This window comes from Bos taurus, chromosome 14, assembly GCF_002263795.3.
Source record: "Bos taurus isolate L1 Dominette 01449 registration number 42190680 breed Hereford chromosome 14, ARS-UCD2.0, whole genome shotgun sequence".
Classification (NCBI taxonomy): domain Eukaryota; kingdom Metazoa; phylum Chordata; class Mammalia; order Artiodactyla; family Bovidae; genus Bos; species Bos taurus.
Genome location: NC_037341.1, coordinates 40,172,897 through 40,196,468, shown reverse-complemented (window position 1 = coordinate 40,196,468; position 23,572 = coordinate 40,172,897). Strand labels below are relative to the sequence as shown.

At 42.8% G+C, this 23,572-nt stretch overlaps 1 protein-coding gene across 9 annotated transcripts; it reads left to right on the top strand.

The window, feature by feature from the left end:
- The first annotated feature begins 5,071 nt into the window (after nt 1-5,071).
- Nucleotides 5,072-20,415, top strand: PEX2 (peroxisomal biogenesis factor 2). 9 transcript variants are annotated; one of them, XM_059893197.1, is made up of 4 exons: nt 5,073-5,196; nt 17,049-17,145; nt 18,021-18,131; nt 19,123-20,409. In XM_059893197.1, exons 3-4 carry the CDS (start codon nt 18,066-18,068, stop codon nt 20,053-20,055), a joined length of 999 nt encoding a protein of 332 aa, XP_059749180.1. In that variant the 5' UTR covers nt 5,073-5,196; nt 17,049-17,145; nt 18,021-18,065; the 3' UTR covers nt 20,056-20,409.
- Nucleotides 20,416-23,572: the final 3,157 nt, after the last annotated feature.

Here is a 23,572-nt window from a genome sequence, read left to right as displayed (position 1 = left end):
AGGGGGTAGGTTTGGAGTGGTATATTAGCACTCTGTCTCCTCCAGGAACAATTGCAAAAGAAAATCGAAGTTAGAAATGGGGGCTGTGTACACACCGGGCAGCACAGGGTACTTGGAGTTTGAGTCCTGGTGCCTTTCTAAGGGATTTGGGTGTTAACCTAGGGGAACTAGAGTCTGGACAAAGTGCCTAAGTGTACAATAGCGTAATACCTGATTGGAAAAAGTAACATTGCCAGAACGATGGCAGCTGGGTTGGTTCGGAGAGTAATTATCGACTGGGGAAGGAGAAAACAGTGTGGTCTTTGAAAAGGAAAAAGATTAACTTTCAGTTTTTATTTCATAAAGCGACTGAATTTTCATAAAGGAAACACTCCTTTTTACAATAAACTGCTGTTTTTAGAAGTTGAACTGCCATCAATAATTATAGCTGCAATAGCTCATGCAGATGCACTGTTGTAAGTACATACTTTTATAGTGTCTCATTTAATCCTCAAGTGTTACTATGAATTCAGTTTGTTGTTAATTGAGACCCAGGGAGGTTAGGTAACTTGTCCAGGTCATCAAGTAACTGGTAAAGATAGAATATAAATCCACACATTGTGATACTAGAGCCTGAACTCATAGTCACTATATCTCTAAAGCATGGTTAGTAAATCCAAATGTTCAAAATTATTTCTTCTATGTTGTGGGTCAGAGCCTGCAGAGGCCCTGGAATCAGACAGACCATGTAGATTCAAATCCTCATTCCACCACTTAACAGCTGTGAGAAGTAGGCAAGTCACTTTCCTACTCTGTACCTGTTTGCTTATCTGTAAGTGGGGACAACAGCGCTTATCTCCTGGGGCATTTCTGAGGACCAAGAGTAAATGCAGAAAAAGGGTTTAGAATAGTGCCTGCTGCTGCTGCTAAGTCGCTTCAGTCGTGTCCAACTCTGTGCGATCCCATAGACGGCAGCCCACTAGGCTCCCCTGTCCCTGGGATTCTCCAGGCTAGAATACTGGAGTGGGTTGCCATTTCCTTCTCCAATGCATGAAGGTGAAAAGTGAAAGTGAAGTCACTCAGTCCTGTCCGACTCTGAGCGACCCCATGGACTGCAGCCTCCCGGGCTCCTCCGTCCATGGGATTTTCCAGGCAAGAGTACTGGAGAGGGGTGCCATTTCCTTCTCCGAGAATAGTGCCTGGAATATATGAAACATCCAATAAAGTTTGTTGTTGTTTAGTTACTGTCATGTCCAACTCTTTGTGACCCCATTAAGTGCAGCACTCCAGGCTTTCCTGTCCTTCACTATCCCCTGGAGTTTGCTCACACTCGTGTCCGTTGAGTTGGTGATGCCATCCAACCATCTCATCCTTTATTGCCCCCTTCTCCTCCTGCCCTCAATCTTTCCTAGCATCAGGGTCTTTTCCAGTGAGTCAGCTCTTCACATCAGGTTGCCAAAGTATTAGAACTTCAAGCTTCAGCATCAGTCTACCTGTTATTATAAACATTGTTATTCTATCCTAAAGTACTGAGAGTACTGATAAGAAATTATGGCTATACTGCATGGACCCAATTTAGATCTATGGTAGGCAGAATGACAAGAATAACAGTTTTCCCTGCTGCTTTTACTCTCATGGATACCCTGGATTGTATATGTACCTTAATACATTTTCAAAATATTTCCAGAAAACAAAAACGAAATTATGGTTATACTGCATGGGCCCAATTAAGATCTATGGTAGGCAGAATAATGACCCCTAAAAATGCCCATGCCTTAATCCCTGGAACCCATGAGTATGTCACTTCACTACAGCAAATGGGACTTGAAGGATGTGGTTAAGGTTGCAGACTTTGACATGGAGAGATTATCCTGGATTTTCTAGGTAGGCTCAACCGAACAGGAGGTTTACTGAAATTAAAGAAAAGGTAAGAGGAATCAGAAGGATGAGAGGATCTCAACCTACGACAGGTGACTGAAGATAGAGCAGGAGGGCCACAACCCAAGGAATGTGAATGGCTTCTAGAAGCTGGGAACATCCCTCAGCTAATAGCTGGCAAGGAAACCAGGGGCCTCAATACTACCATAGCAAGCAACTGAATCTGGTCAACAATCTGAATAAAAAAAAAAACCTGATTCTTCCCCAGATGCTCTAGAAAGGAACACAGACCCATGACACTTTGATTTCAGCCCAGGGAGACCCCAGATGGACTTGGGACCACAGAACTGTAAGATGATACACTGGTGTTTTGAGCCACTAACTTTGCAATAATTTGTTACAGCAGCAGTAGTAAACTAACATAAGATTTATGTTTACCTTTTTCCTAAAAGACTCAAATATATTGATTTAAGAACTTTGTAATATGCTAAAATAAATTTAGCTTTTTTAAGTCAGCAATTTTAAACTATGTTAGGAGCATAAATCAATGTCTCTTTTACATTTCTATTATTAAATTCCTTATAACCTAAAAGTTGCTGAAAGGCTAAAAGAAGGTATCATAAATAAGATGGTATTGTAATTTTTTCATCTTTTCTATTTAAAGGTGAATACTCAAATTTATTTTCTTTTTTAAGTTCTGACAATTAACAGATGAATTAAGTATACTTTGATTTTTTTACCAACATATTTTAAACCCTTATCTAGTCCTTGTAAGACTCTTCATTAATACATGAGCAGTAATATATAAATACTGGGTTGAAGACAATTAATGTGTGGAATTTACCAAGGTAAAGCGCTCATTCAAAGACAAAAGACACTATGCCTTGGTTATTATGTACTTTTTCACTGTTTCTGAACTGATACTGGTTAGTTATGAGAGAGTAAGGGCCATGTCTGAGTGTTCAACTTTATAACACTGCCTTGCAATACCCAGAACCCTCAGCAGGCTTTTATTAAATAAATGAATGAAAAATAAATGTATTGGAAAAGCTTACCTGAAACCTCACTGGAAAACTGAAAAAAGTTCACCATATCTAGAGGTTAAGTGGTAAAACCCAGAAGCTATCTGAAACATTTTCAATAGAAATCTTAAATGTTCTATACGCTTTGCCCTAATAATCAGACTCCTTAAAACATAATTCAAATTTCTTGATAGCTTGGTCTTTTTATTATCAACTGATATCACGATATTTTCATGTGACATACATAAGGCTCCATGAATTAGAACTTGCATTCTGAAAATGTCCCCTATGTTAGTCTTTTTTTTTGGGGGGGGAGAGTCCTATTTTCTCCTTTTCATAAAAATTAAGTGAAGCACAGATGTAGGCTCAACATGGTTACCTTCCTTTATAATTGCTACATGAAAGACTTGGTCTTCTTCAAAGAGCTTTTCTTACCCTCTAGAACAGCCCTACCCAACATCAATGTAAATGAGGAGCCATATATGTAATTTGACATTTTCTGAAACATTCTCACGTTGACATGTAGCCAATGCAACAAATGAGGTAGTTTTCATTCTTTTCTTTTCTTACCTTTTATCTTAGAAATACAGTGTGCATCTTACACACAGAGCAGACATCAATCCAGCCTACCCACGCTTCAGGTGGCCAGCAGCAACTAGTTGGCCGACTGGAGCTCTGGAGACACCTTCCCTCCTGTACCTAAGAGAACCACATATCCTTTCAACTTGGAGCTCCTTTGCTGTTCAGTCGCTACCAGGTGTCTGACTTTTTTGCAACCTCATGGAGTGTCCATCAGGCTCCTTCTGTCCATGGGATTTCTCAGGCAAGAATACTGGAGTGGGTTGCCATGCCCTTCTCCAGAGGATCTTTCCCACCTAGGAATGGAAATTGCATCTCCTGCACTGGCAGGCGCATTCTGAGCCATCAGGAAAGCCAATCTCATTTATACTATTGGTACCTGTATTGGGAATTTTATTAATTCAAGAAACCATCACCATCTTCTTTTAGGCCTGATCTTTCTGATCTCCTTAATATATGGAAGAGGACAAAATCCCAGGTATAAGTGATGCTAATTGTGTACCTTCAACATAAAAACAAATTTAACAATGTAAGACTTCATCAATAAATGTTCTTTTATCTTGTCCATAATATTTCAAATTCTCAGTAACAACTGTTCCACGGGATAATTAATCAAACACTGCTTCTACAGCATGAGCTCTCCAATGTCTGTCAACACATTTATTGCAGGTCTGCGTGCTCCTGGGTTCTGAGAAGGCACAGCCGGGGGAGACATGCGCTTAAAAGTTTTTAAGACCTACTGAGTGCAGACAGCTTGTACCCACTGACTTCATTCAAACCTTTGAGCAAACAAGCCAGACAGATAAGGCCATCCCTTTATTATAGGCAGAGGCGATTCTCAACGCCGGCTACACATAATTGCCTGATCAATGCTCAAAAAATACCTTCCCTCGGGCCCTTAGTACTAGAAATCCTGCCTCAGCTCCCCAGGGCTGGGGGACCCTACTGTCCGCGTTTCTAAAGGTCTGGGATGATTCACACCGACCCCGCGGCAGGGAGCTCAAGGCTCTGATTTCTGCGAGCGAGAAAGGGTCCAATTCGTAGGGCAAGGCCTCCCGGGCCGAGGCTTTGAAGGCCACCTGCCTCCCTGAGTCCGCAGAGGCCAGCCAGCCATTCGCCCCTCCCGCCACGGCAGCCACGCGCTGCAAAAACTGCCCCAGCCCGGATGCTGCAGCTGCAGCCGGAGGCTCCCATCCCCACCCGGCCATCTCGCAGTGGGCCCTCCAACCTGGCGAGCGAAGAGCCCCCAAGACGCGGAGGCACCCCGCCGCCACTCGGCGGCACTCGTTCAGAGGCCCGCTGCCGTTGTCCGAAGGCAGGGAAAGCCCGGCCCTCCAGAGCCCTGGCTTCCCCGCGGCCCCTTGACCCGGTGGCCTCCCCACGCGCGGCCCCAGGACCCGGGCTGCCGGGTTCGCGCCTTTCCTGCCAATCAGATGCGGATTTCCCCCACGGCCAGCAGACCAATCAGCGCGCGGGTGTCCTCTTCGGCCCTTCGGCTCGTCGGCTCTTCGGCCCTTCGGCTCGTCGGAGTTCGGCGTTTCGCTGAGCGTTAAAGCGTGGTTCTCGTTGGTTTAGTTCCACTTTTTTTTTTTCCCAGGCACTTCCGGGTTCTGCGTCACTCCGCAAACCCACGAGTTCCGGAAGCTTGTGGACCGCAGGTTCGGCTTGGAAAAGCCAAGCTTCCCAGAGATGTTTCAGAAACAGTTACTCGGAGCGGGGCGTTTCGCAGACTCCTAAGGTCAGTGTCGCCCGAGAGAGTCGGAGTGTGGACCTGCGGTCTTGCTTACAACTGGGAGGGCGTGGAGTTTCACGACCTTGTAATTGTCGCCCTTTGCTTGTTTCCCTGTTTAATTGGCTTCCTGTCTTCCTGGAAGAGGCAGAGTCTGATTTTGGGAAAGGCAGTGGAGCAAACCTAAACGCCTAAAAATAGTCTTAGGATGGCATTCTTAGAAAAAAAAAGGACAGCTAGATTTGAGCTTCCTTTGCGTTCTGGGAAGTAATTTTCTAGAACATACTTGGAAATCGTTTCCTGTCACTTGGTGGTGGTGAGATTTAACCCTTTCGAACGGCTTAAGAATTACTGAGGGTCCAAACTTTTCTTAATATCTGATGGTTCGTGTATAGCGCTGTTTGGTACCAAAAAGTTGAGTAGGCTTAAGTTTCCAATATTTTTAAAAGCCTGTAAACTTAAAAGCAATTTTAATTTTCTTGGGGAGAAAAAACTACTGAGAATTTTCTTAGAAAATAACTTACAATGAGTGAGTTACATTTAACATTGATACCTGACAAATAGAATATAAAAGTCATTTTTCTTGTGAGGTCTTAAAACTCACTGTTTACTTATTATCTTTAGGTCCCATTTTTCGAAAATACTAGATTTAGTGAAAGGACTGTTCAAGAATGAGACTAAGTTGTAGACTGTTCACATCTAATGGTATTGTTATTCTCTGATGTCCCTGGAACACTATATCTGAACAGTAGAAATTATAGGTAGGCTGAGGTTCCATCCACACCAGTTTACAGTCTGAACGCCTTCCCCTAATGATTTACCTTTAGTTAAGCCTTGGCAGAATATTTCAGGATGACCGACTCTTTCTTGTCACTGTATCTTCTCCCTCATCTTGCCCATATTATCCATTTCTTGTATCCAGAAACATTAAAGTTGAATAGTCTTGAGTCAGAAGGAGATTTGGAAGAAAAGAAAGAGTGGAGTTAGGAATTCTTTATTGACAATACAAGTGAAAAAGAACCTCTTATTTTATTTTTCTTAGAAATGGGGGAAAAAACAGAAGAGGACACAGCAAAGAACATGCTAGACTGAATCAAGAGAGTTGAGTTTCTACTCCTGACCAGCTCTGCCTCTTGGCCTTATTCTCCTCATTTTTAGAAATTAGGAGGAGCACTCAGTCTGTGGTTTTAAAACTGTTCTGTGGAAGAATTCTTGTAGAAGTGCCCTGGAGTCATGCAGAGGAGAGACAAAGCAAGCTGACCCTCAGCAGTATTTTACAAAAACAACTTATTCTTTTTTGTTCTGCTTGAAAAACAGTAGTCCTGTTAAGAAAATTAAATTTGTATCTTAGACTACTTAATATATTTCCTACTAGCCTTATAATTTTGTTTTGTAAATTAATTGTTCATTTGTATTCAACTTGCATTCATTTGTTACAGGTTTTTAAACAATAAAATGCATATGTGCACAGTTAATTCATTACCAAAAGTCACAAACCTTTGTGGTTGTATACAGATTTTAAGTTTAATACTTTGTTTTTGATCACAGTTAGTCTTTTTCTCTTTTCCCCCTACTTTTTAATTTTTGCTTATTTTTGAAGCTCATAGCAGTCTTTGCAAGAGGGAGGGCAGATATTTTCCATTTTTGGCAGTTGAACCTTAAAGATGTTAGCAGTTTTACCTAACATCATTTTACTAGTAAAGTTCCAAGTCCTAGCCTCACGTTTTCCCTAAAGCATAAAGTAAATTTTTAGTTTCTTCGCCTTTTGCACGCCACCGTGCTCTGGTTCTTGTAGCACAAGACAAAGCAGTCTTTATTCATGGACAGAAGTTCTGCTCTGAGTCACTGGCCTCTTTCTTCACTTTATTATCTGAGTTGAACAACCTAGAAGCACATTGGACATTCTCTTTTCTCTTTGCTGTGAAATGACAGCATTTTCACACATTCCATGGTCCTCTTCAGTTCCTTTGGAATGTGGAAGAAACCTCAGGAGAAAAGCCCTGACTGTCCCACTTGCCCCACATCTGTCATCCTGGCACTAATTTCTGCACGTGGGAGCAGGGAAGAGGGTGTTTAGCACCCTCTGTCCTTCCCTGTGTGTGTGTGTTCAGTTGCTAAGTCGTGCTCAACTCCCTGCAACCCCATGGGCTGTGGTCCTTCAGGCTCCTCTGTGGGATTCTCCAGGCAAGAATACTGGAGTGGGTTGTTATTTCCTCCTCCAGGGGATCTTCTCAACCCAGGGATCATCTCCTGCATTGGCAGGTGGATTCTCTACCACTTGAGCCACCCAAGAGGCCTTGCCATTGTATACTCTAAATTTCTCACATCTTTTCTCATCTCTGGAATCAAAATGCCCTTTTCTAGATTGCTTTTTATCTATTTTCCTTTTTTTTTTTTGCAGAGCTCTTCTTTTTTACCTGTTTGTCAATAACATGAGATAAAATTTCATCCAAATTATTTTTTCTTTCTTTTTAACTATTAAAACCTTAAAAAAAAAAAAAAGAGCTCTAGAGTAATTCCATTTTGATTATGCACACCTGTTCCTTTCCAGGGTCATGTGAGTTAGCATTGCCTTTACTTCCCATATTACGTGTGTTCATAATATTTGTTTGCACCTCCTTTTCTCACCCCCATATTCCTTTGGTTAATTTTTGACATTCAGTTTCTTCAAATGGTTCTCTGACCACATGGAAAGGCAGGGAAAGTAGGTAAGGTGAATTCCAGGCAACGTGGGAAACTTTACCAGCTTCCTTGAATTTCTTCTCCCATCTACAGTCCTGAGAGCTTGACTGGCAGTCTGGTCTTCAGAATTATCTTGAGAGAAAAAATTTTGTTTTGAGTTCTGTGATGTTGAATTTGATCCAAGCTTAGCAAATATCTATACTGACTTCCTTTTGTATGTTCCACCATTTTTCCAGCATTTACTAAATCGCCAGCTTGACCTTAAGCACGTTATCAGACCCCTCTTAATTTTTGACTTCTTAAAGTGGACGTAACATTGACTGTGTCATGAAACTGTAAAGAAAACATCTAGTGCCTTCTTCAGAGTATGTATCCCGTGGTACTTTCTCCTCTTCCGTTGCTGATACCTCTGTTCCCTTGTGGCTGTTTTCATATTCTCTCGTGTTCCATAAAATGTGCAATTAAACCTGTGTTCCAATAATCTTGAAGTCATTTAGAATTGTCTTCTTAGGCAGTTAGATCCTAAAACCTTTCTCCAAATTTATAGAGTACTTGAAGGTCTAGTCGCTCTCTTAAGTTTCCCATGTCTTTTGTTTGTTCATCCTTGGATTGCAGTTTTTGCTGAAGTTCATACCGGTGCTCTTCATCACTTCGTACTTAGTCTCTTAAACAGCCCCATCTGCATGTCCTGCAGTGACATCCTAAGGGGTTTATGTTCATCTTTGAGGTCTGCCGTCACCTGTCCATAGAGGAGGCTGGTGTAGAGCATGGCCCCACCATTCCTCCTTGTGTTATTTCACGCAAGTCATCTCCCTGTGCTTCAATTTCCTTGCTTTAAAACAAAATACCAGAAGAACCTCTTTCATAACATTGTAAGGATTAAATAATTTAATATTTGATTTTTTTGCAAAGGGTACTTAGCTGTAGTGGTCGCTTATTAGCACTCCATATCCAAGAAGTAAGTAGTATAGGTTTACTACAGTTGTAAACTCCCAAATCGTTTGGGTTTGTCTTCCGTCAGGCTTCGCTGTATTTTTTCTGTGAGGATTGAGTCTGTCTCATGGGTGCTACTGTTCTGATGTCTCTACTTTCTTTAGCCTTTTCCTTACTCATGTTTGACATTAACCCTTACCACAGTTGGAAATGACTGTACTTTTACTTTTTATCTTCTCTTCCAGGGTTTTCTAAAATAATTCCCATGATGATTCTAGAGAGGTAGACTTTTTATAAGACTTTTTTTTAACTGCTGAAGAGTATAGTGTAGTCAAATGACTTGCCCAGAGTCACACAGCCTGTTGGTGAACCAGAATATAGAACTAATCGGAACCAGCTTAAGTCTCCTGCCCTGTGTTCACTCAGACATTTGCTCTTTGTTTCCACAGTGTGCTTTCTCCCTCAAAGACTCAGAAGTATCAGTTTTCTGAGAGGATGAGTGCCATGCTTAAAATGTATTTGTGAAGAAAGGCCAAAGTAACGGGAGATTCCGTCCCCAGGTTTAAAAAAAAAAAAGTTTGTGTTACTTCTAGATACCTGAGTAAATATATCGTAAGTGAAATAGGTAAAGTGCTCAATTGTGTAAGACTGATTATAGTGGTGGAGATTTTAGTCTTTGAGTTGAATTCCCAATTCTCTCCAAATAAAAAGAATAACTTACTGTTGTTCATGTGTTTGAAAAATATGTGCTATTTGGAAGTGTATCCTTAAGATACATTGTAGAGACATTCTGTTACATACCCACTGCTGCTGCTGCTGCTAAGTCTCTTCAGTCGTGTTTGACTCTGTGCAACCCCATAGACGGCAGCCCAACAGGCTCCGCCGTCCCTGGGATTCTCCAGGCAAGAACACTGGAGTGGGTTGCCATTTCCTTCTCCAATGCATGAAAGTGAAAAGTGAAAGTGAAGTCGCTCAGTCGTGTCCGACTTGTAGCGACCCTATGGACTGCAGCCTACCAGGCTCCTCCGCCCATGGGATTTTCCAGGAAAGAGTACCAGAGTCGGGTGCCATTGCCTTCTCTGCCAAATGAGCACAGTTGGGGTTTATATCATCAGATACCTATAAGCTATCAGGACTTCGTTTATATTTGATGAACGAGATGAACGAAACAGCAGTGACATGTCACTTAGCAAGGCTATGGCAGAAGTGGGATTTGAACTTACAGTTGTTGATTTCTAGGCCTGTTCACAGTGCCAGAGGTCACAAGGGTCTAATGGGTCCCCGCCATAGGTTTTTTCCTCTTTTGCTCATCTTTGCAGTGCGTTCTGGGAATCAACGTCCTGTTAAAATCTCTCTTTGATGCATGTCCCATTTATTAGTATTGATTCCAATACAATGGACAGTAAATCTATCTGACTACACAAAGGAAATAAAATAGTAGGGTAGAGGTTCAAAGCTTAAGATCTCAGGTTGTAGAACTTTATTCGTATAACCTCCTAATGTGAAATGCCACTTAAGATTAAAAAAAAGGCACAACTAAAAGGCAGAAATGGTCTCATCCATTTATATCACCAGAACCCTTAAGACCGTGTGGCAGCAACATTGTTGTACTGACAATCAGTCGATGATTGTGGGTCTGGAAAAGAATAGCCTGGCAGAGAGTGTGTGGATGGATTTGAAACGTTAGCGATTGCTTGGGAATCACATGTTTCTGCTGACAAAGTTTGCAAAGACTGTAAATTTAAATGTAGAATTTTTGTCAGCAGTATGCATTGACAAACATGCCTAATGGTAATACATCTAGTACTGAGCATCTTGAAACAGGTCAATAATAATGTGTTTATTGATAGCAGTAATGCCGGAGATGTTACTTGGTATTATAGCTAAAAATCCATGTTATGCCCTTAATCATAATTACATTAATATTGACAGGCCCTTGACAATACCCACATTATTATTGATAGATTTCTGTCAATAACATGTTTTTAAATAAAATATATTCATTCATAATTTGTACAATACTCAATAAAAGCGCTGGAAGACGTCCTGAGAAATTCTTCCCACTGTACTGAGATAAAAAGTCCTTCGTTTTGGAATGCAATATAGATGACAAAGTTTTATTTGGGGAATGAAAAGCTTAAAAGGAAAGCATGAGTTATTTAAGGGATAAGGTTATATATCGCTGCTCTCAGTAAACGAATTTTCAGTTGTTTTTCCCCTATGAAAGAAAAGCAGTGTGACATGTCTAGTGATAAAATGTCAGCAGGAGACCTTTTTAATAGTTTTATAGTGCTCAATCATTTTGTCTTAAACATATTTATGTGACAAGTTAATCACAGTAACCCTCGTAGATGCTATACTTTTTATCTGGTCTTGATTTTGCCTTAAGCATCTTCTTCACATGTCCTTAACATAGTAGTATCCTTCACTGAATGTGAAGTTATTTAGTGCCAATTTTACTTTTAATTGTTTTTATAAGTCTTTTTGCATGACCATAAATGTTTTCCCTGGGTTAGCTTTTCAGAATCTTAGTATAGTCAGGGAAACGGGGGATGGAGAGGGAGAGATTGATAGGATTGTGCATTAAAAGAAGGAGATGTCATTGCAGAGCAGGAAAAAGCATCACCAGATTTTGTGTTTCTGGAAAAATCAATTTGAATTAAATCTGATGGTATTTGTTTCAATTCAAAACAATCCCAACTTTAAAAAAAAAATTAGTTTGTATTTTTTTAAACCATTTACGTTTGAGCTGCTTTTGTGAAACTAAATACCAACCTACAAGAACCAATAATAATACAATTTTTAATATTTAAATTTTTGAAAGTAGAAGTAGACCGACCAGTAGTAGGCCTTGGATAGCAATAAGTGTAGCAGAGTCAGGAAAGCACTAGTTTCCAGAAGAGTTGGAGATTTTTGATTCAAAAACATGAGGATACTGTAATCTTTCTAATTTTCATAGTTGTCAGTGAAGCAGGTCAACTTACTAAGACTTGTTCAGAACGTTATTAATCAACACCTCAGTTAAGGTCCTTGAATGGTCACAGGAGTCGTGTGACTCAGGAGTCCCCAACCCCTGGGCCACCAACTGGTACCAGTCTGCGGCCTGTTAGGAACCCAGCCACACAGCAGGAGGTGAGCGGAGGGGTGAACAGTGAGGCTGCATCTGCCGCTGCTCCTCGTCCTTCCCCATCATTTGCATTGCCCCCTGAACCATCCCCACTCCCATCCGTGGAAAAGCTCTTCTGCATAACTGGTCCTTTGTGCCAGAAAGGTTGGGGGCCAACTGCTGGAACTGGTCCTTCAGAATTGCAGTTTTCCTTTTCTTAAACTCTGCAATCAGGTTAATCTTTTAAAATTTATGTCCTGTTAAGTCCCTTCTGTTCAGTGATTACTCATGGCTACAAAACCAATTTCCTTAAAACGGAGTCTTTTTTGCAGGGGGTTAAAGCAGCGGCAGCAACTCTTCAGCCAGTCTCTCCTGCCAAGCCATTCTGCTCTGGTCATAGCAGACAACTTCTTTCTTTACTTCCGAACAAGTGCAACCATGTTAGTGGGGATTCATAAGGATGCAGCTCCCATTGAAACCCATCTCCCCGTGTTTCCCAGGTGGACCATGGCTGGGGTCAGTGATTGCATATTTCTGCACTTTGTATGGTATTAAATCCAAGTTTTCTCTTTTCTGCCCCAGGGAGTTTTGTGATCCTTCATAGTGTTTTCGTATTTTGAGATCCATTCTTTTCTTCACAGATCAGTGGCTAGTCTTGATTATTGTAACGTCCTATTTCTTTAGAAATGCCTTACTAAAAGGAAGTTAACTAAGAGTTAACTATTTGGATTGAACCCCTGAAATGTAAGAGAATGCCAGGCATTTTGTGGGCACTCAGTAAATATTAAATTGAGTAGCAATCTGTCAGATTTAGAATTCACTGAAAACCAATCTTCTTCCATTAGATTGAGAATAACTTTATGTGATCTAAAGGCACTTATGGCATTTTTTTCTGTGTCCTACACCTACTTCAGCCAAATGTTATTGTCCAGCAGTGGAGGGAAGAAGTTCCATAATCAGATGAATTAAACTTGTAGTTACTTGATCTCATCAGTTTCTTCTACTCCTGAGCAGTGCCCTTCTCTAAAGCCAATATCCTAGAATAACTGTACCTGCTAGAAAGAGGAGGGGAGAGGAGGAGGAACTGAACGGAGCATGTTGATGGTAAACCAAGGTTGGATGCTTTTCTCAGACTGCCTGTACCAGGCCCTGTTTGGTGAAGCACACTCGAGTTAGATGCTCTCAGTGTGCATTCTGGAGAGGTTTCTTTGCTTCCGGATAAACAGGCAGAGCCATGTGGATGACCCCCACACATGCCCACCTCACAGTGACATAATGTTCACTGTGTAACTGCCAGAATTTATATTTTAATGGTGTAGCAGTATTTCCTGGAGGGACGGGGGTGGGAATCCTTTTACCACAGGTTGGTTGAGGCATTCAGTTCAGTTCAGTCGCTCAGTCGTGTCCGACTCTGCGACCCCATGAATTGCAGCACGCCAGGCCTCCCTGTCCATCACCAGCTCCCGGAGTTCACCCAAACTCACGTCCATTGAGTCGATGATGCCATCCAGCCATCTCATCCTCTGTCTTCCCCTTCTCCTCCTGCCCCCAATCCCTCCCAGCATCAGAGTCTTTTCCAATGAGTCAGCTCTTCGCATGAGGTGGCCAAAGTACTGGAGTTTCAGCTTCAGCATCATTGCTTCCAAAGAACACCCAGGACTGATCTCCTCTAGAATGGACTGGTTGGATCTCCTTGCAGTCCAAGGGACTCTCAAGAGTCTTCTCCAACACCACAGTTCAAAAGCATCAATTCTTTGGCTCGCAGCTTTCTTCACAGTCCAACTCTCACATCCATACATGACTACTGGAAAAACCATAGCCTTGACTAAACGGACCTTTGTTGGCAAAGTAATGTCTCTGCTTTTTAATATGTTGTCTAGGTTGGTCATAACTTTCCTTCCAAGGAGTAAGCGTCTTTTAATTTCATGGCTGCAATCACCATCTGCAGTCATTTTGGAGCCCCCAAAAATAAAGTCTGACACTGTTTCCCCATCTATTTCCCATGAAGTGATGGGACCGGATGCGATGATCTTCGTTTTCTGAGTGTTGAGCTTTAAGCCAACTTTTTCACTCTCCACTTTCACTTTCATCAAGAGGCTTTTTAGTTCTTCTTCACTTTCTGCCATAAGGGCGGTGTCATCTGCATATCTGAGGTTACTGATATTTCTCCCGGCAATCTTGATTCCAGCTTGTGCTTCTTCCAGCCCAGCTTGAAGCATTAGATGAGTAATAATGAAGATTTCAGTCTTTTGAAATGAGATTTGGCAAAATCAGCCAAGTCTTTTTCTTCTAAAGCTCATCCCTAGCCAAAGTAGCAATAATGTACTGCCTGCCTGTTTCCAAACCACTTACACAACATTGTCTGCTTTAATCTCAGCAACATCTTGAGGTAGCCAGGTAGCCATTCATTTCCAACTCTTGGAAGAATCTACTGCTAATGATTTTTTTGAGATGACTTAGCAGCCAAGAGACCAAGCTGGAGCTGGAGCCCGAGTCTATCTGATTTTAAACCTAGTCTTTCTACTCTGTCCCAGTCGCCTGAACAGGATGACAGAGCAGTAGGAAGGCTATGCTCCTACTTTAACACACTGTGATGGGTAATAGACAATGCCTGTTCTGTGTTTACAATGAAAAGAAGTCACAGAAATGACTAACATGTTGGATACTGAAACCTAAAACAAAACAAAAAAAAAGAAACAAATTATTCTCCTGGAAGAACAGTTTAATAATAGTCTTTTGCTCTAGTAAAGAGTCTTCTGTAGAGAGATCGGGCCCAACTGTTCTTAATCTTCACCGAAGCCAGGCCTGGGGTGAAGAAGAGGAAAGAAAAAAAAAAAGTTAAACTGTAACAGAAGGTATAAGAGAATTTTCTGATGATAAGGATTGTTAAATATTGGATTGGTTAGAGAGTGTGTTAAGTCTTCCTTCCTGGCAGCCATTAAAAATTCCTGTCTTTACTAACTGTACTTAAGTATGATTCCTCCAGAAATGAGGGATTTGAGATTAGTGACTCCTGTCAGAAGCCAGTCTCTCTGACCAGTTTCTTCCTGTATACAAGTAAGGAACCTGAGAAGAGAGAGCTGCCCTCAGACTCCAGTTTATCAGCAGTGTTCAATCTGAACATTGATTCACTACCAAACTACTCACTCCACCACATATGAGTTCAACAGACCTTTACTGAGCAACTACTACAGCTGGCGCATCTTTGCAGTAAGTTCTGTAAAGATTACCAAGAACTGATTGTGACTCTAACATCTGAAGATACATAAGTTGGCACAACTGGCGCCCTTAACACATGCCATAAATTTCATCTGCTACGCAACTGAAACGAAGAAGGAAATGGCAGCCCACTCTAGTATTCTTGCCTGGAAAATTCCACAGAAGAGCCTGATGGGAATCTGTGGGCTCACAAAGAGTTGAACACTACTCAGAAACTGAGCACGCAACTGAAAAAAATTACCAATCCATCCGGTTCAGTACTGGGGGCAGGGATGGGGTGACGGGAGAAGGCTGAAGTGTTGAAGTTGATGTCCAGTACAGCCTGAGCTTTTCAAGAGTACTTTGACAAATAAGAGAACTTCCTTTGTCTTGTTGACCACAGGATACAAAACCTGGGAAACATGACGAGTTGTCCAGACTCACAGTAGAGGAATTGTATATACCATAATTTCACCTATCCTGAATGATTATAGAATTTTGCATGAGGAAAAGTGAGTTAGGTATCAGTCTCTGTGGATGGCAGGTACCTTGAGAAGCAGCTATGAGGTAGTTTCCCTTGACTAGTTTATGGTTAAGTTAGGGAAAGGTGTATTCAGACAACTAGAGTGAGGACTCAAGCACATGGCACAGACAGTTGCTGTGATAGTTAAAAATAGTGACAGTGGGAATTGGGGAGAGAATTGTGAAGCAGAATGTTGAAATAGGATTGCAGTGTACTTGAGGGTGGCAGGAGGAGATGGTAGAGAAGGTAAGTGTTCCAAGTACGTGAGAAAAGGCATAGAGGCAGGACCAAAAGAGAGTCAGTTAAAATTTCTTTGGTTTTTCCTGGTCGTCTAGTGGTTAAACCTTTGCTGTCATCCAGCCCAGGGAGTGCAGTTCCATCCCTGGTCACGAAGCTAAGATCCCACAGGCCTCTCAGCCAAAAAAAAAAAAAACAAAACAACCAGAACATAAAACAGAAGCAATAATGTAACGAACTCAATAAAGACTTTAAAAAATTGTCCACAACAAAAAAGTCTTTTAGAAGTAAAATAAACTCTTCAGTGAATAACTGGTTATATGGTTAAAAAGAAGGACACAGAATTGGGCTAGAATCTAAGAAGTCTGAACTTTATCCTGGGGTCAGTGAAGTAAGAGATGATTTGGTAAATCTGAACAAATAATTTTACAGATTTTGATTTGCCTATGAGGTTTTTTAAATACTGTTTTAGTTGTGTTTTTTTTTTCTTTTTTTCTTAATTATGTTTCTTAAATACATCAGGGTCTTTTTCAGTGAGTTGGCTCTTTGCATCAGGTGGCCAAAGTACTGGAGTTTTGCCTGGAAATGGACTAGCCCAGTCATTCGCAACATCACCAGGGAACTTGCTAGAAATGCAAATTATTGGTGCCCATTCCAGAGGACATCAGAAACTCTGGAACTGAGGGGCACAGTCTAACAAGTCCTGCATGTGATGGTGATTAATGCTCAGGTGTGAAGGCCACTAGACTACAAGCACAGAGAGACAACAGGACCGTGATACACAGACCCCAGCAGAGAAAGCTTTGAAAGGTCAAAGGTTGGTGATGGCAGTGATCATGACCCATGAAACGCTACAGTGACTGGAGAAGGAAACCAGGGGAATAAGATTATATTGTACAAAGAAAGTTGGATGTGCTGTGAATGGGCAGGACCGACCTATCTTTAGACGACTGTCTTCCTGATCTTAGCATTTAAATAGATCAAGTAGATTTAAAATAGATCAGTCCCATCGGAGGGGCTCACACAAAATCTCCTCCCCAAATATCTCTCCCATATATCCTCAGAACTTCCTACTGAGCTTTTCCACTTAGCTGTCTCATAGGAGCCTCAGCTCTCTAAAACTGCCCAGATTTATTATCTTTCCCTTCAAACCTATATCTCTGCATATGTTTCCTATTTCAGAGAATTGGACTACCATCCACACCATTACTCAAGTCAGTTATTCTTGGCTTACTTCTCACTGAGTCGTGTCCATCCTTCCACCTCAAAGCTTTCAAAGGTACCTATTTTTCTCCATCCCCACTGATACCCTTCTAATTTAGACCATCATTAGTTTCTCACTAAATCATGTTAATCATCTTAATTGGTCTCTCTGCCTCCAGTCTTTCAGCCTCTAATCCATTCTCCATGTGGCTAGAACACGCTGTTTAAAATGCAGAGTTGATCAGTTCTTTCCTTACAGCTATGTGGTGTCTCCCCATTACCTTCTTGATAAAATGTAGCCTCCTCAAAGTCAGCTTTTACCATCAGTCTTACCTTTCCAGCCTGATCTTTTGTCCTGGCTCCTCCCATCCTCAGCACCCGCTGTTCCCTCTGTAGGAGTGGTTTTCTTACCTATATTTACCCTCCTGACATTGCCGATCCTTCAGGTGGCTACCTTCAGAAGATCTTGCCTCTTCCGTGAAGCCTTCTTGGACCTTCTAGTTGTAAGCACGATGTTCTTACGTTCCCCTTGCACATCACCTTTCACATCTTGTAATTGCCTATTTATTATTTTCTGCAGTACACTCGGAGAAGGCAATGGCAACCCACTCCAGTCCTCTTGCCTGGAAAATCCCATGGATGGAGGAGGACCCTGGTAGGCTGCAGTCCATGGGGTTGCTAAGAGTCAGGCAAGACTTAGTGACTTTACTTTCACTTTTCACTTTCATGCATTGGAGAAGGAAATGGCAACCCACTCCAGTGTTCTTGCCTGGAGAATCCCAGGGACAGAGGAGCCTAGTGGGCTGCCGTCTATGGGGTCGCACAGAGTCGGACATGACTGAAGTGACTTAGCAGCAGCAGCAGCAGTACACTCTTGCTTCCTCCCTCTTCCCAGTCACTTGATTATGATCTCCACAAGGGTTGAGACTGTGTTCTCCCATTTTATCACAGGCTTCTGACACATTGCTTGGGGAAAAGCTGGTGAGCAACAAAAATATGTTGAAAGATGTGGCGATCAGCAGTCAAGATGTGGTAACTGAAAATCGTTTGAAAGGTTATTGGGTAGGAATTTGTATTTTCTACCACTCACCCACTCCAGACTTTCATCCTGTTTCTTGTTCCACTCATCTTGAATTTGTGGGAAGCATTCTCTAAACCAAGAACTGGGCTATTTGCTTAGAATCAACTGTAAAAAGACTGAGTCTTTGCTACAGGGTTTATCATCCAGTGGAGGAAATCGACAATTGCAAAGTAGTTTATATACAGTAGGGACATAAAATCATGAAAGAGGAAGGACAGAGAGCTAAAGAAACAGCTAGAGAGGCAACTAAATTAGAAGAAGTGGTCCCTAAGCTAGTACTTAAAAACTTAGTTGTTTAGTCACTAAGTCACTTCCGCCTCTTTTGCAACCCCATGGACTATGGCCCACCAGACTCCTCTGTCTATGAGGTTTCCAGGCAATGTGAGTTTTCCAGTTAGAGAATAGGAGCAGATTGTTCCAGGTGAAGGGAAAGACAACAAATGTCCAGTAGTGAACAAGAGAAGGGAGCACTTTATAACTAGAGGGTGAAGCATGAGGAAAGCAGCCTTGGGGGTCAACTTGGGAAGGCTTGTGTTTTCAAAGTACCGCAGTGTGGGACAGGCACTGAAGGAGGCAAAAGGGAAGACGAACAGTAGACGTCATCCAGTGGGGAGCTCAGAGCAGCCAGAATGAGAAAAGGCTGGGAGGGGATAGGGTCATGAACGGATAAAAAAAGAAGGGCGACTCTGTCCTGACCCGTTTCCTTCCCTACAGCTCTTGGCTAGCGCGAGGCAAGGGTTTCACAGGATTCCTGTCTCTGTCCGTTGTCACCTGTGTGTCACAGTTTTCCAGCTCTAAGTTGGGAAGACAGTACAAGATCGGGACTGTTCGATGATGTTTTCTTTTTGTGTTGGAGGGGAGGGAGTTAAGTTTTGGGGCAAAATGAGGATTGTAGCCCAGGAGACAGCATTTTAGGTAGCTCTGAGAAACTGCTCCGTCAGTGATGGTTTCTGATTGTACTTCTTCCTAGAGACCTTCAGAGAAGGCATGGCTTCCGGAGACGAGAACGCAGAGCGGACTAACAGAGTGCTAAGAATCAGCCAGTTGGATGCACTTGAACTAAACAAGGCCCTGGAGCAGCTCGTTTGGTCCCAGTTTACTCAGTGCTTTCATGGATTTAAGCCAGGGCTGTTAGCCCGCTTTGAACCAGAGGTGAAAGCATTCTTGTGGCTTTTCTTGTGGAGATTCACCATCTACTCTAAAAATGCCACAGTGGGACAGTCAGTGTTGAATATTCAGTACCAGAATGATCTTTCCCCAAACCTGAGCTACCAGCCACCGAGCAGAAATCAGAAGCTCTGGTACGCTGTCTGTACGATTGGCGGCAAGTGGTTAGAAGAACGATGCTACGATTTGTTTCGGAACCGTCACATCGCATCCTTCAGGAAAGCCAAGCAGTGCATGAATCTGGTGGTCGGACTTCTGAAGTTAGGCGGGTTGATTAATTTCTTGATCTTCCTCCAAAGGGGCAAGTTTGCAACTTTGACCGAACGTCTCCTGGGCATCCATTCTGTCTTTCACAAGCCCCAAAGTGTCCGAGAAGTGGGCTTTGAGTATATGAATAGGGAACTCCTCTGGCACGGCTTTGCCGAGTTTCTAATTTTTCTCCTCCCACTAATCAACGTCCAGAAGTTGAGAGCCAAGCTCTCTTCATGGTGTGTCCCACTGACGGGAGCCCCAGGCAGCAACAGCACGCTGGCAACCAGTGGCAGACAGTGTTCTCTGTGTGGGGAGTGGCCCACCATGCCTCACACCGTTGGCTGCGAGCATGTCTTTTGTTACTACTGCGTGAAGAGTAGCTTCTTATTTGACATGTCCTTCACTTGTCCTAAGTGTGGCACAGAAGTCCATAGCCTGCAACCCTTGAAATCGGGCATTGAGATGGCAGAAGTGAGTGTCCCTTAGAAACTAAAGTTGTTCCTCCTAGAAGAACTGTATTATGTCTAAATCCTTAGCATGAGTCATCCTGAGTGTACTACTTAGATATGTTTTATGAGGACACGTGCTTCTCAGCCACTGCCTTCTGTTCCTTCCCAGGCACAACTACATTCTACTCGCCCTGGAAACCACATGATCCTAAATATGTGATATAAATGGTAACATGCTATTTTTTTTTAATCATTGTGTTTAATTTTTAACGTCAAGAATAATGGACAGTTTTTGGTGGTTTTTTTTTTTTTAACAAATGACCACTAAGAATGTGCCTTCATTCTGCCACTTCCTGGAAAGAGTGAGACTAAAAATAAAAGATTATGGAGACTCTGGGCTGATTGTACATTTATTTTCAGAAATGACACCAGAAAATTATACAATAACAAGAGTAAGACCTGTTGTTTGAAACCTTCAGTCCCAATGTCCCGATTGTAATTGTAAGCTTTTCTCTGAAGCCAGCTTTTAAGGGGTTCTGTCTGCTTCATTCTCAGAGCTAATGACAGCCACCAGAGGCTCAAGACTTTCATCCTACCAGCTTCCTGATCCCACTGGCCAAAGAGCTTCTTGCCTAGTAGTCTGACACCAGGAGCCCACAGTCTGGTCAGCCTGAAATTGTGTGCACATTCCTAAACCATGATGGAGAAATACTGTTCCCAGTCCCTCAGCTGGATGATGCTCCATCACAAACACCCCAGGAACCTAATACAGGACAGGAAGCAGGTGACCACAGGGGCTAGTTAGGAGCATGGTGGCCACTGGGCGGGGGAGAAGTGATCTTGACCAGTCTCCGTTTGCTTCTATCCTGGAAATCTACACCGGCCCCTAATTTTACCAGTGACCTAGTCTGGCAAGTACGTTAGCAACTGAATGGTCATCTTAGATTGCGGATTTGAAAGGATGAAATAAGGTCAACAAGATTTTGTTCTACCAACAATTTTTTTACAGTGTGATTTTGATAGTTTCTGAGCAGGTGCCCACATTGTCATAATTTTAACATGAAAACACAACACGCATGCTAACAGTTGTCAGTATTATGGATGCGGGCGGATACTTGCTATAGACCCTCATGGCACTTAGTACAAAATATATATTTTTAAATTTAATATCTGCCGCCCCCGCTAAGTGATATCCCCCCATGAGGTCAGAGCCTATAGCTCTTCTGCCCATCACTGGATAGTCAGACCCTGCCGCATGTTCCAGGGTACCAAGACAGTCATCTTGTGAGCCAGTGGCGAAACCTATCACAGATTGGGTTCTGTGGTGGGAAAGGGTTTGAAGTACAAGATACTCATTAGGGAATCCATGCCTGTGAAAGCAAATGGTGAAGAAGCAGGAATAAGCTGAAGGAAACTTGTCCAACCCAGAGGAGAGCTCTGGAGCATTTTGAAGGCCTGGATGTCCTAGGTGGAGCCAAAGCAGTCAGGCTTTTGACCTCCACCTGTCAGATGCTGGCGGTGGCCACTCAGGAGGGCACGACCTCAGGCCTGGCAGCTCTGTTCCTGAGGCAGCCTGCTGCCCTGGTCCATCCCCCCCACCCTACCCCCACAGCTGGGCTGCAAAGCCATTCCTAAAGGAAGGGCCAGCTGGGTATCACACCTGACCCTGTCTCTCCATCCTTTTTCTTCATAGTTTTCCACATTTGTTTTTCCTGCTTGTAAGGATTCTTGGCAAAGAGCACACTGAGGGCAGCTGGTGTGCAGCTTCTCATCAGTGGGTGACGTGAACATTGAGTGCCACCTAAGGGAGCTTCACCTCACCCCAGAGACAGGCCTGCTGGCCAAGCTGCAATGACAGGCCCAGATGCCACCTAGTCCCTGCTGCCCCAGGGCTGCCAGGGGACTTGGTTGAACGCTGGTGCTTCTGTTCCCACTCCCCAATGGCTGCAGGGCTCCAAGTTCATGACTACTGGGTCGTATCTGTTTCCACTTTAGCATTCAGAACCCAATATTCAGCCCTGAGTGTCCTCCTTTGGGAAAATAACTTCTACACTAACATTGTTCTTCTCCCTCCCGTGCACCTTGTTCTCAAGTCAGGTTTGCTCCTTGTGTGTTTAGTGTGTCCAACTGGCTTCAGTGACCGTATTTAAAAGACATCAGTCCAGGTGAACACAAGCCATGACCTGTTCCTTCATTCCCAGCTCCCTGCCTTCAGTACTTAGTGTCCGTGGGGTTTGGACAAGTTTATTTAACTTCCCTGAGTTCTAATCAATTTACCCAACCTATGAGATGGACATTTAGTAATGTTGACCTCTTAAGCCTGTAACTGAGGCTTCCCTGGTGGCTCAGACGGTAAAGCGTCTGCCTGAAATGCGGGAGACCTGGGTTTGATCCCTGGGTCGGGAAGATCCTCTGGAGAAGGAAATGGCAACCCACTCCAGTACTCTTGTCTGGAAAAGCCCATGGACGGAGGAGCCTGGTGGGCTACAGTCCGTGGGGTCACAGAGTCAGACACAACTAAGCGACTCCACTAAGACTGTAATGGGGAATTAAATAGCGTATCATTCTTTCAAAAATTATTTCTCGAGGCCTTACAGGCATTCTTCGGTACTCGGATGCATTCGTGAATAAAACAAAACCTTGGCTTTCATGGAGTTTACATTCTTGGAGGGGTGATAGACAATAAACACATGTAAGATCGTTTCAGATGTTAGAATACTCTGAGAAAAATAAACTAAGAGAATGGAGAGTGAAAAGGGATGCTGTATCGAATTACATGCTCCTGGAAGTCCTCTCTGAGAAGCTGAAGTTTAAAGAGATCTGAATGAAAAGAGAGAGAAAGCCAAGCAGAGGAGGGATGCCAGGATGAGAAAATGGCAAGTGTCCCAGGTCTCAGATGAGCATCCATCACCTGTTCTGAGAAAGCAAGAAATCAGAGCGAGCAAGACTGGGACATGAGGCAATGAGATGAGGGGATACGGGCCAGCCCATGCAGGCCACGGTGAAAAAGTACCTGAGTTTATTCCAAGTATGTGGTTTTTCTGGTGGCTCAGACAGTAAAGGATCTGCCTGCAATATGGGAGACCTGGGTTCTATCCCTGGTTTGGGAAGATTACCTGAAGAAGGGAATGGCAACTCACACCAATATTCTTGCCTGCAGAATTACATGGACAGAGGAGCCTGGCAGGCTACAGTCTGTGGGATCATAAAGAGTCGGACACAACTGACTTTCACACACACATTCTATGTATGAGGAAACCACCAGAAGACTTTAAACCAAGAAATGGCATCAAACACATTCTTTTAAAGGATCACAATGACTGATGTGTGTAGAGTTATGAGTAAAAGCAAGAAAACAAGTTCAAAGTCTACAGCAAATAACAAGCCACAATTGTTACAATTTCTATTAGGCTTGTGGTACATTAACAGCATCACTCTCTGAAATGGTCACAGACATGGAAACCAGCAAAACCATGAGAAACTAAAATAGATGTTGATAGATTTCATGCACCAAAGTTCTACCTATGGGGTGGTTCCTTGAATCCCCATTTAGA

Coding starts and splice junctions, on each gene's coding strand:
- PEX2 (XM_059893195.1), top strand. CDS start 12,347: ATGTTAGTGGGGATTCATAAGGATGCAGCTCCCATTGAAACCCATCTC. Junction 12,425..18,020: donor CCAGGTGGACCATGGCTGGG/GTCAGTGATTGC, acceptor ATTTTATCACAG/GCTTCTGACACATTGCTTGG. Junction 18,132..19,122: donor ATCGTTTGAAAGGTTATTGG/GTAGGAATTTGT, acceptor TTCTTCCTAGAG/ACCTTCAGAGAAGGCATGGC.